Source organism: Primulina tabacum, chromosome 1, assembly GCF_025594145.1.
Source record: "Primulina tabacum isolate GXHZ01 chromosome 1, ASM2559414v2, whole genome shotgun sequence".
Lineage (NCBI taxonomy): Eukaryota > Viridiplantae > Streptophyta > Magnoliopsida > Lamiales > Gesneriaceae > Primulina > Primulina tabacum.
Genome location: NC_134550.1, coordinates 50,451,655 through 50,464,629, shown reverse-complemented (window position 1 = coordinate 50,464,629; position 12,975 = coordinate 50,451,655). Strand labels below are relative to the sequence as shown.

The window sequence follows — 12,975 nt, the reverse complement described above, 5'->3', positions numbered from 1 at the left end:
AAATATATTTTTAAAAATAATAATAATAAAGGCTGTGCGTAAACGGCACAACCCCACCATGTGGAGCCATGGAATGCACAAAAACAGCCCCCTTTAATTCAAAACACGGATGGGGCCCACCCTCGAACTCATTCTCGCACGCGCCAGTCCCTCCACACGTGCCGCTATTCAAAATTCAAAATTTCTACTGGAACCCATCCTTTCGTTTTCTCTGTTTTCTGCGGTGAATTTGCGTGAGTTTCCACAATTTTTTTACAGTGAGTGAAACAGTGAAATGGATCTGAACCGTTGAATTTCAAAGCTTTTTTTTTTTTGCTGTCGACCCAGTCTTAATAATTCATTCGTTCCCAAAAAATTATCCCACATTTGTCTGTAATCATACCATACTGTACAATAGGAAGAAAAATATCGATTTCTGATTTTTTGGCTAGGCTGAAGGTTTTGGCAATCGATCGAAGCTGAGGAAAGATTGTTGGGTTTTGTTTTTCCTCCATTTTTGTTCTTGAGAGAAAATGAATGCTGTGGGAAGGCAAAGATCGGGTGCATCGGGGGCTCACCATCAGCGGCAGTACTCCGAAAACTTCCTCGAGACTTCCTCGAATGGACGTTGGCTGCAATCAGCTGGTCTGCAACACCAGCAGTCCTCGAACAATGCAGTTCCTCCAATTCAGGTGAATGCTCGGAATTTTCTAGATTGTAATTATATTTAGATCTGATGATACTAAAATCTAAAACCCAGGATTATTATTCAGCTAATTTTGTTTCATCATTTCGTTTACTCGGAAATTAGGATTTTGGGTATTTCAATGGAGGGGGTCAGGATTCGAGAATGTATAGGAGTGTGCAGGGGCAGAGAACGTACGGAGGGGGAAGTGATTTTCTTTCGGAGCCATTGACGCCTCCGGGGTATCCGAGGCAGAGGAAGAATGGGGAGGAGCCAGTTTCGTTGAATGAGTATAGCCCGGGGCTCTTGGATCTGCATTCGTTCGACACTGAGTTGCTTTCGGAGGTAAACTTCTGATTTGTGGAGTCAAATTTGTTTTCCAGCTGTTGCTTTGTGGTATGGTATGGAAGAAATTTATATTTTCTTTTGGGTGCTACAATGCCCGACTTCAATCTTGCTGTGCATTTGTGGATTATGTGATTGGGTATTGAACTCTGATTTTTGATTTTATCCTGCTTATATTGGTCTAATGCGGTGATTTAACTTGATATTTTAGCGTTTTAGCTAAATGTTTTTCTGTAAAATGATTTATTACCCTTTTATTGCAATGTTTATTAGCTTGGCTTTGTGTAGCTTGAACCTTGCTGCTCATGCTTCGCTTCATTTTCCAGTCATATGCACCGTTGCATTCCATATGATGGTCAACTTTTGTGCTCTCTGATCTTAGTTTTACTCTTTGGGGCTGGCGAAGGGACCTCAATTTCCAGTTGGGGTTCAATGCATATTCACTCGGTTACCTTAAAACTAACTTCTAATCAACATGTTTGAGTATTTATTGAGATGAATAGTTTGATATATAATTGGTGTTGGTCTCTTGAATTTGGTTTTGATCCTGATTTTTTTTGTCTGAATATGTTACTTTGTTTAGACATTGCCTGATTCTCTTCTTATTTTTTCTGTTTTGGGTGTGTTGCTGTGGAAAGATGCCAGTTCCTGGTCTTTATGATGTGCCCTCAATGAATCATATTTCACGGGGAAGAAGCTTTGATGACGCAGATGCATATTTTGGAAACATCAAACAAGCTGGCAAAACTCGGGGCTTGGAAGAGAGCAATGTTCTGAAAAGCTTGTCTGCTGATAATGTGAAGGCAAGCAATGTTGCAAAGATTAAAGTGGTGGTAAGTATTTTCAACTCTATTCAAAATTTCCATATCTCAATATTTCAGTTTTTTGGTTACCAAAGCCTGAATAACTTTCGACTTAGCTGCCCTTACAATTTCTCATAAATGATCAGGTCCGCAAAAGACCAATTAACAAAAAGGAATTGGCTAAGAATGAGGAGGACATTATAGAAACCTTTTCAAATTCTCTTGTGGTCCATGAGACAAAATTTAAGGTCGGTATCTCTGTATCCCTCAATTATAGTTTTTTAAAATTTCTGTGAGGCTATACTATTTTCCGCAGAACTTTTGTCCACGTGGTTTAGAGTAATCTTTCTAGAATTTGAAGTTATGCTCAAAGATTGAGTTAACTAGATTAAAATTATTCGATAAATTCTTTTCTTTCTACGCATGCCCAATTAGTTTTCACTTTTCAGTTAATTATCTTTAATCACTATGGTAGGAAAACACTGTTTTTTGGTTGTAGACTCGTTATTAGTTTAATTTTCTCTTTTGCTTTTCCAATAATTTCTAGAGTACTAACTAGTGTTATTTGACAAGATTCATCCAGATAAGGATTCTATGGAAAAATCAAATGACCTGGTTCTGAGTCTATTCAGCTGAATAAAATCAGTCCTTTCGTTAAAACAATTAATGTATCAGTCCTTTGGTTAAAACAATCAATGTTCTGAATTTAAATGTGCTACAGGTTGATTTGACCGAGTATTTGGAGAAACATGAATTTGTCTTTGATGCTGTGCTGGATGAAGAAGTTTCAAATGATGAGGTGACTCCAGGGCATGAGCTGGATCTGATACCGAGATGGCTTTAATTTGTTTCTCACCATATTTCTCTTTTAATCTTTTGTGTTTCTAATTGTGCCATGTATCTAATTTGTGTAGTTGTACCGTGAAACAGTGGAGCCTATTGTCCCCATCATTTTCCAACGTACAAAAGCAACTTGCTTTGCTTATGGGCAAACAGGTATTGCATGAAATCACCATATGAAATCGGGGTTTGTAAACATGATACCTGTAGTTAGGCTAGTTTCGTTTCTCACCATATACTGGAAGATGCAGATTACGGGAGAGCAGCTTTGTAAATATTGATAAGTCTCTTGTTTCAACTTTCTTGAAGTTTCATCAAATGACTGTGAATTTCCTTCAATGGAAGCATTTAAAGATGCATGGAGAAACACACTCAATTACTTGATTTATCCAAAAAACAAGTTCATGGTTTCTATGTTTGCTAACCTGGAACAAGAGATCGGGTTGGAGACCACTTAGAGACTTTTTTTGGACTTTTTTGAGCTAATCTCTCTGTTTTATGAGACTAGTGTTTGTGTGATTTTAATATTCTTCTACAAAAGTTCCTGCTATCTCCGGTCATTGATAGCATGTATTTGACTTATTTTGACGTTATTTTATATTAATTGATGAATTTACCTGTGGGAACTTGTATCTGTGTAAGGCGCTAAGATTTGGAAATGTCTGTTTATATGATTAAGCTTTTGTTTTGTAATAGAGATATCGTGTTTGCATATCTTTTCAATTCTATACATCTCACCGACTCATCGTGGACTTGTTCGTTTTTTTTCATTTTTATTCATCACTAAGCTTTGGCTGACACCGTTCTCTTTCCCCTTCTATCTTCCTCCCATCTCAATTATTTTATTTTACTACCATCTGGAAACCAATCAGGAAGTGGCAAAACATATACAATGAAACCACTGCCGCTCAAAGCTGTAAGGGATATCTTGAGGCTCATGCATCACACTTACAAGAACCAAGGCTTTCAACTATTTGTCAGTTTCTTTGAGATATATGGAGGAAAACTCTTTGATCTGCTCAGTGATAGAAAGTAAACTGTCTCGCTTGTTCTCATTTAAGCTTTCGCCATACATCACTTCATTGCAATAATGCTTCCAACATCTGTCATGGTAGAAAACTTTGCATGAGAGAGGATGGGAAGCAACAAGTGTGTATTGTTGGCTTGCAAGAGTATCGAGTTTCAGATGTGGAGACAGTCAAGGAACTTATTGAGCGAGGAAATGCAACAAGAAGTACCGGCACCACAGGTGCAAACGAAGAATCATCTAGATCACATGCCATTCTTCAGCTTTCTGTTAAGAGGTCAGCTGATGTCAGTGAAACCAAACCTGCTCGGGTTGTTGGCAAACTCTCCTTCATTGACCTTGCTGGAAGCGAACGGGGTGCAGATACAACTGATAATGATAAGCAGACCAGGTATATATTAAGAGCTTCTTAATCAGTCAAATAAGTTCTGCCAAATGCATAAAATTTAACAGTATTAAAAGTGATTAAATTTATTATGATTGCACTTGGCATACATGAGAATTTTGCTGCTCAAGAAATCTAATGAACATGTGGATCACCCCACCCTCGTGTTGTTTCTTATGAAGCAAAAGATTAAGCTATGGTTTTTTTATGTTTTCTCAGAATTTTTTTGAAAAATATTCTGGACAATGTGATATATATATGTGTGTGTGTGTGTTGTTTTATTTTCCGAAGTATTTATTTTTTAGTGTAGATGTTATCTTACATTAAAAAATGTCGGGTGAGTGATGTGACATAGGAGATATATAATTTTTTATTTTTATTTTTTTGTGATACTTTGAAAACTGAAAAATATTTCGGCTCTTTTTCTGGTGCTGAGGGAAGTGGGGAAAATGAACCCAAACACGCCCTTTGTTTCTTGTCTCTCCTAATTCTTATCTTATCTTCTTTCTGAATTCTAATTGTGCAGAATGGAAGGGGCTGAGATAAATAAAAGTTTGCTAGCATTGAAGGAGTGTATTAGAGCACTTGACAATGATCAAGGCCACATTCCATTTCGAGGCAGTAAATTGACAGAAGTTTTAAGGGATTCATTTGTTGGAAATTCTCGCACTGTAATGATTTCCTGTGTCTCACCAAATGCAGGATCTTGTGAACATACATTGAATACATTACGATATGCAGATAGGTTGAAATCTTTTATGTGCTAACATTTTAACATTTCTTCCTTTTTTCGGCTTTACCATGCCTTTTGTTTTGATTTAGGGTGAAGAGCCTTTCAAAAGGCAACTCCAAAAGAGATGTTTTATCTTCAACTGCAAATCTGAAGGAGTCAACAACACAACCTTTATCTTCAATCATGCCACCAACATCAACTTTTGAAGATGAAGCAGGTGATTCATGGCTTGAACAAACTGAGAAGGATGAATATGAAGAAGATTTATATGAGCAAGAGAAGCCGTCATTGAAGAACTCGAAAGCTGAGTCATTCAACTTCGCAACTTTGGATGATAAAACAAAGAGAGCTAATGGCCAGGCGAAGTGGAAGGAGCCACCTAAATCAGAAATGACTTATTCAAATTCAGATGACGATCTAGATGCTCTATTGAAGGTTACAAAAACATAATTTGCTTTGAGCAACTAAATATTATCCAATTTAAATGTTGATAGTAAGACATGCTGTGAAATTCTTTTAGGAAGAGGAAGATCTTGTCAATGCTCACAGGAGACAAGTGGAGGAAACAATGGATCTTGTTAGAGAGGTCTGTTATAGTAACTAGATGTATTTACCATTTCTCTTTTCGGTTTTCAACCCTTCCTTGCTAGGGACATCGTTAGTGATATATTTAACAGGAATTGGACTATTCTATTTGGTCAATGACCTAGAGACAAATTCCTATACTTTCCCTTCGTCACAGTTATGGTTCTCATGTCCGATGTTTTCAGGAGATGAATCTATTGGTTGAGGCAGATCAACCAGGAAATCAACTGGATGACTATATCTCCAAATTAAACACAATCCTATCCCAGAAAGCTGCTGGTATCTTACAGTTACAGAATCGCTTGGCTCTATTCCAAAAACGCTTGAAGGAACACAATGTTCTCGTGTCATCTGGCTATTAGCCACAGTCTGGCATGATGATGCATGTTGAAAGTCGGTTGTGGTGCAGCTTGAGTAGGACGCCAGTACCATCCGGTGTGTTTGATTGGCCCAACTTTGCATGTAAACTGCGAGCCTATGTGATACTAAGCTTCTGAGTTGAAATATGGACCTCCAGCTAAGTCATTTGATGATTATCTGGATATCCAGTCCAGTTTTTTTCTCTTTTACCTTTTGATTGCTTCTCTCATGTTTGTTATTTTCTTATATTCCAGCGAATTATAGGAGACCAGTTGATATGATATTGTAAAGCTCTTCAGCTTTGTGATTTCTGATAATGAAACTCTTCCTTTTGTATCTGGTGTTTGGTTGATTTACAAAATATTAAATTATCTTAAATTTAGTCATAATGTTGGGACCGATCACTGCCCACACCGTTTTGTGCAGTTGTATTTGTAATATGGTTGATGAAAATGTGGTGTTTTGATTGTTTCAAGTTTAACAAATATAAGCTGTCTTCTTGTTGTTTGCCATAGTTCTTTGGTATATTGGCTTATTATTGGTTTTACAATTTGTAAGTTCAAAATGACGAGCTTAGTAAGATTATGATTCATTGCCAATCCAACGATTCATTTACTGTTTGGTCTGGCCTAGAACTTACTTCAGGCCAGGCTTCAACTTGTTCGTAGGTCGAGCTCAATCTAACCTGGCCGTAATCAGACCTGAGCCGAACTTCTAAAGTGAGAATTGCAGCAACGAGTTACTCTCGGCACTACACAGAAAAGAGAGCTTATGAAAATAGCTAGACATTCATGTTTTGTTTAGCTTGACTCAATTTGGTTTAGTACTTGGAAAGTGGACTTAGTATTCATTGTGAACCTTCACCAATTTTATCTTATTTTGATAATGGTTTTTCCATTATAAATCTTTAATTTATCTTATTTTGATAATGGTTCTTCATATATTTTAATACAATATATTCAATAAATTAAAATAATATGTGGGCTATTATAGTATAAATAATGTTATTTAAATGCATAAACTGAATTGAGATTTTGGTATATCGAGATTTTGGTACGTCTTTTTAATTATAAAAAACATGTCGCATGGATCATGTAGGACCGAGTGCTTTCCGTTTTACCAAAAGCTATAGCTGGTGGTAATGGTGCAACTCAAATCTTTTAAACCGCACAGTAGTTCAAGCACCACCGGTTCGATCTCTTAATAAGCAGAGACAATTATTGCACCGACAGATCATGCAACCCAAATTCTTTTGCCATTTTTGACCAATAGGACCCCAAAATTAATGAATGGAGTAACTTAGGGGAGAATGCTGCCATTTTAGGCCAATAGGGCCCTATGATTGATGAATGGAATATATTAGGGGACAACATGATTAAATTATTTACTCTCTGTTTTTTTAAATAGAGTTTGGTTATTATTTTCCATCTTGGGACCGGAATTGTTAATTATCGTTTAGCATCTTCAGACTTCATTTCATATTTTAATGCTTTTGCATCTGTACTTTTAATTTCAAGAATTAATATTGATGCTGGTTGAGTTTTTATTAATGAATAAGTGATTATAAAAAATTACACTGCCTATCAAATATATTGGTGGCATTTCCCTTTTAATTTGTTTACTCTTTTCGTCTCAATTATATATGTCATGTTTCCTTTTTGTTTGTTCCAAATATATATGCATGTACAATATTTAGCAATTTTTTTCTATTCATTTACTAACATTCACTTATTTAATTTGATGTTTTATAATTAATTAACGAGGTGGGATTGAGTGGAGACCTCCCTTAACCGTCCTCCCCAATCTCCGTCTCGATAAAAATTCAGAACATTTTTTCCGATCTTATATCCGACAAGTGCTGCGATGCGAATATTCAGATTCCCTCAAATAGAGAGACGATATCACTAATATTTTTTATTTCTAATTCACGACGACTCTAAATTTTGCCGAATGGAAGAAGGGCTGATTGTTTTTGGACAAACCAAGAGGAATTAAGAAATTTTGTAAAGAAGTTGAAGAGTTGGAGTAAGATGGTGAAATTTCTTCTTAGTAACATATTTTATTTTTCATTGAAACGGCTGGAAAATTCCTCTGACTTCCACTACTTTTTTCTTTTAATATATTTTTTTTTGGTTTTTGACAAATCAAGATTTTTTGCTCAAACTCCACCAGTTGGATGTCCCTAACATGGACAACCAAAATAAAACTACCAAGAAGAAAAAATTTCAAGGGTTCGAGACAGATTTCAGTGAATACAAATACCAAAATTAAACAATACATCCATAAAATCAAAATTGATTAAAATTAAGGGTGAGAAAAAATACCGAATTTTCGGTATACCGAGATTATCGTACTGAAAAAATGCCGAATTTACCGAATTTTCGGTATGGTACGGTAACAATATCGAATTTTTCAGGTATGGTAACGGAATGCAATTTGAAAATTTCGGTATACACCGGAATACCGAAATATCGAAAAAATATACAATTTTTTAAAATATATAATATTTTAAAACAATAAATTTATAAAAAATTTAAAATGTAAGCTTTTTTTGGGTATGAAATGGTATATACCGACACCGTACCGAAATTTCAGTATAACGTACAATTTCGGTATAATCGGTATGCTAGTTATATGTACTGAAGTTTCGGTACGGTATCAGTATGAATTTTCTTATATCGTAATTTTCGGTACGGTATATGATTTTCGGTATGATACGGTACGATACGGTATACCATCCGTAATTAAAACAGGCAAATGAATACTAAGTGGAAAGATTCAAGAAAAATTTATTACCGAAATATGGTAATCAAATCAAATTGGTCGAAAGATATTGCTAAGTAGAAAAATGTCCTGTTAGGGTTTTACGAGATGAGAACTTTCTGGAGGTAAAAAGCGTCAAAAGTATAAAAAAAAAAAAATAATAAAATAATATTATTAATACAATATATTGATCACACGGGTCGAGATGAGAATCACATCAAGTGGAGATTATATGCATGATCCCTCTCCCGATATTGATCGGAAAGGAAAAAATCCCGACAACTCAAGTTAGGAAACGGTGGGTCGGGATATTTTTGAGAAGAGAATGAGATGAGATTCGAGATGAGTCGGGATTTTGAGAGATTTGTCAAGCCCAATTGAAAATATAACAAAATATTTATTGAGAGTTTGTACCCCCATGGGGATGGTGTAATTCATGTTTAATTATATATATGTTTGTCTACGCGTGCATTGTAAAATTTTGTGTTAGATTTTTTTAGGGGTGTCAATCGGGTCGGGTATAGGGATGTAAATGAACCGAACTGTTCGCGAGCTTTTCGGATCTCGGCTCGTTAAAAAGCTCGTTCGGGCTCGTTCGTTAAGCTTATCGAGCCGAGCCCGAGCCTTATTTTGGGCTCGACAATTTTGTTGAGCCGAGCTTGAGATTAATGATGTTCGGCTCGTTAGCTCGTGAACATGTTCGATAATAGGTTCGTGAGCTCAAAATTGAGCTCGGCTCGTTTAGCTGGCTCGTGAGCTCGAGCTCGGCTCGTTTAAGTGGTTCACGAGCTCGGGCTCGAGCTCGGCTCGTTTAGGTAGATCGTGAGCTCGAATTTGAGATAATTAATGAGTTATAATATTAAAATAATTATGTATGATAAATAATAATAACTTAAAAATTAAAAATTATATTAAAAATGTGAATGTTATGGCAATAATGGCATATTCCCGTAACCTCATCCTCATCTATTCCAAATCCCAAACCCTATTCGGCTATTCCCGTAACCTCACCTATTCCCCCCGAATCCGCGCCTCCCGACCTCCGCCCGCCGTCGCCGAGGGTCTCCGGTCGTAGCCCAGGTCCGGTCGACCATTATCGAAGCAGAAATCGGTAGATTTGAGCGTGTATAGGTAGCGAGACCCCTTTCCCGTCCACCTCTAAACCGCGTACGATTTTCGACGATTCTCCGTTCTTCCGCCGGCGCCGAGGGCTGAAAATCCTTGTACCGTGTGGATCGACTTTGATTGAGGCGTGAATCGAGAGTTTGGAGATCGTATAGGTCGCGAACCCTAGCTCTGATTCTGGTTTGGTTTCATCTCCAAATACAGTGGGCAAAACAATTAGAGACAAAAGTTCAAAAGTTTCAGCCTCTCAGGTGTGTTTGAATATTGCTGCTACGGCAATGAATTTAGTCTACTTAAGAAACTCATATTGTCATATAGAGTCCAGTTTCTGTTTAAAACTCTGGCTGAATGAGATTTTCTTGTTTCCCTTAACGTCTGTTTTTGTAGATACGGTATGTTTCTGTATTCTTGATTACTGCAATGAGGGTAACAGTAACTAGTTTATTTCACCGTATTAAAGAGTGTTTTCTGTACGAGCTAGGGTGGATTGGTTGAATGCAATATTATGAGTACTATAATCTGTTGGTACTAATTAATGTATTTAATGTTGTTCATCAGCTCCAAACATGTCGACTCCAAACACATCATCTGCTCAAGAATCATGCACAACTCCTGTTGTGGGAGGAGTTCAACCAAGTGCAAATGATACCAATGAAACTTCTCAAAGCAAGGCTGTGGTTGAACTTGATAATATTCAAGATAAAGGTGATAATCCATATGCCCCGAAGAAAAGGAAATGCACATCTCCTGTATGGATTGATTTTAAAGAGATTATTCTTTCAGATGGGTTGATAAAGGCTGAATGTATTCATTGCAAACATCGAATGACATATACTAAGCCTGGTCCTACATCACATTTACTTAGGCATAGCAGAAGTTGTATAAGGAAGCGGATGAACGAGAAAGGACAAAAAAATATAAGTATAAGCACAACCATGTCGGAGTCAGAATCTGTTAATGCAGTGCAGAATTTCAGATACGATCAAGCGAAGATCAGGGAGATTGTCTCTCACATGATTATTGTTCATGAATTGCCATTCGTCTTTGCAGAGTATGAATTGTTCAACTTACTGATGAAGAATTCTAGCCCACATTATCAAAACATCAGTCGTGCCACTGCCAAGAAAGATTGTATTACTTCCTATGAAATAGAGAAAAAAAAATTAGTGGCAGAATTAAAGGACATAAATAGGGTCAGTGTGACTACGGATTTATGGAGGTCTGATCAGAAAATTTCATATATGGTTGTCACTTGTCATTATGTGGACTCCAGTTGGAATTTGCAAAAGCGGAATTTGAATTTTTGTGATGTTCCCCCCACCTCATACATGTATAGTTGTTTGTGATGTGTTGAATAAGTGTTTGGTTGAATGGGGAATTGAAAACAAGGTGTGGACAATCACAGTTGATAATGCTACATACAATGATGTAGCTATTCGGATGTTGAAAGAGAATCTCTCTTATAAAAACAATCTTCCTCTCGGTGGAAAATTGTTTCATGTGAGATGTTGTGCGCATATCTTGAATCTTTTGGTACAAGATGGGCTTTCGGAGATACAAAATATTATTTCCAATGTGCGTGAGAGTGTGAAACACATATCTGCCTCAGAGTTTCGTCTTAATATTTTCAGTGAAATTGCAAAACAGTTGCAATTATCTTCAAAGAAACTAGTAATGGATTGTTGCACTAGGTGGAATGCAACATATTGCATGTTGTCTGCTGCTCTAGAGTTCAAGGACGTCTTCCCAAGATATCAACAAAGGGATCCTACTTATAACACTTTGCCAAGTGAGGAGGATTGGGAGAAAGTCCATGTAGTTTGTTCTTTTCTTCAAGAATTTAATGAAGTTACCCACATCATTTCAGGTAATAATATTAAACTTGATTCTTGTTTCTTAATAAAATTGTTTATTGTCTGAATATCTAATATAGTTATCTACATTTTTTAGGTTCAGAATATCCAACTTCAAATTTGTTTCTACCTGAACTTTATAACATAAAGATGTTGTTGAATAATACAAGTATGGGTGAAGGTAGTTTCATGAAAGATATGGTTAACAAAATGAAGACTAAATTCGACAAGTATTGGGGTCACTGTAACTTGTTAATTTCTATGGCAGCTGTATTAGATCCAAGGAATAAGATGAAGTTGATTGAATGGTGTTTTCCAGAAATCTATTCTGAAGTTGATGCAATTGAGAACATCGTTACAGTACGTGAGACATTGCGTTTGTTGTATCGTGAATATGTTGATGCTCACAAAAATAATGTTGCTGAAAAGGATGTTTCAGTTGATGCTCAGAAATAAAGTTCTAGTGTTTCAAGTATTGTTAGTGCAAAAGGAAATGGTAAAGTGAGGACAGCATTTGCCAACTATTTTAAGAATGTTGATAGTGTGGAGCAAGTGAAGTCTGAACTTGAAGTGTACTTTGAGGAAGGGGTTGTATTGTGTGAAGAAGATGATGAATTTGATGCATTGTCATGGTGGAAGATGAACAACTTAAAGTTTAGGATTTTGTCAAAGATGGCATGTGATGTACTATCAATTCCAATAACTTCTGTCGCTTCTGAATCGGCTTTCAGCGCTGGTGGTAGAGTTATTGATTCATATCGTGCCAATTTGGGAGTGGATACGGTTCAGATGTTGCTTTGTGCAGAAGATTGGTTACGTGCCCGGTACCAAGTCAAGAGAAAAGAAAATGTAAGTAAATTGATATTTAATTTAATTGTGTCTTTATTAGATATGTGTTATTTTCTATTAATTTAGGTTGGTTAATTCTAACATTTTGAATTTTTGTGCTTGTATGTAAAAGGAAAATTCGGGGCTTAAGGAGATTCATTTGAATTAAGGTCATTACCATCGAATGTTTATCATTGAATTGGTGAAGTTTGTTTGTTTGTTTTAATTTAAATATCTTTTATGTTTTATCTTGTTGAATTCCTATTAGGTTGTTGAAGTTGGGTTCACGAGGGAGCGAGGCAAGAACAACAAGCTCATTCATGCTCTGGTAATTCTTTTATGTTTTATCATGTTGAATTCCTATTAGGTTGTTGGGTTTAATTAAGTTGTTTTTTTCTTATTTGATCATTAGTAAAAAGAACCGATCCCAAAGAAATTTATTACTGTACCTTTAGCAATGTAAGTAAGAGGAATATTCAAAACGGGACTAATTCTAACACCATTGACATATGATCTGCTGGAACTCTTCTTCAAATAAGGTCTTTCTGCTGTATTGTAATAAGGGTAGTATTGAATTGGAGATGAACGTAGATTTGAAGATTCTTTCATTGAATGCCGCTTCTGCATAACTTTGTGGTTTGGAGTTGGATTCGGAGCAGAAACG

At 36.3% G+C, this 12,975-nt stretch overlaps 2 protein-coding genes across 2 annotated transcripts; both read left to right on the top strand.

Moving 5' to 3' along the window:
- Positions 1 to 325: 325 nt before the first annotated feature.
- On the top strand, positions 326 to 6,078 carry LOC142546571 (kinesin-like protein KIN-13B). Its single transcript, XM_075654353.1, has 12 exons — positions 326 to 671; positions 791 to 1,009; positions 1,648 to 1,842; positions 1,959 to 2,060; positions 2,534 to 2,611; positions 2,727 to 2,808; positions 3,525 to 3,684; positions 3,768 to 4,070; positions 4,591 to 4,809; positions 4,887 to 5,232; positions 5,318 to 5,383; positions 5,568 to 6,078. The coding sequence occupies exons 1-12, from the start codon at positions 513 to 515 to the stop codon at positions 5,742 to 5,744; spliced, it is 2,106 nt and encodes a 701-aa protein (XP_075510468.1). The 5' UTR covers positions 326 to 512; the 3' UTR covers positions 5,745 to 6,078.
- Positions 6,079 to 10,196: 4,118 nt separating this feature from the next.
- Positions 10,197 to 11,954, top strand: LOC142520884 (zinc finger BED domain-containing protein RICESLEEPER 2-like). The gene is made up of 3 exons (XM_075624047.1): positions 10,197 to 10,902; positions 10,967 to 11,497; positions 11,581 to 11,954. Exons 1-3 carry the CDS (start codon positions 10,197 to 10,199, stop codon positions 11,937 to 11,939), a joined length of 1,596 nt encoding a protein of 531 aa, XP_075480162.1. The 3' UTR covers positions 11,940 to 11,954.
- Positions 11,955 to 12,975: the final 1,021 nt, after the last annotated feature.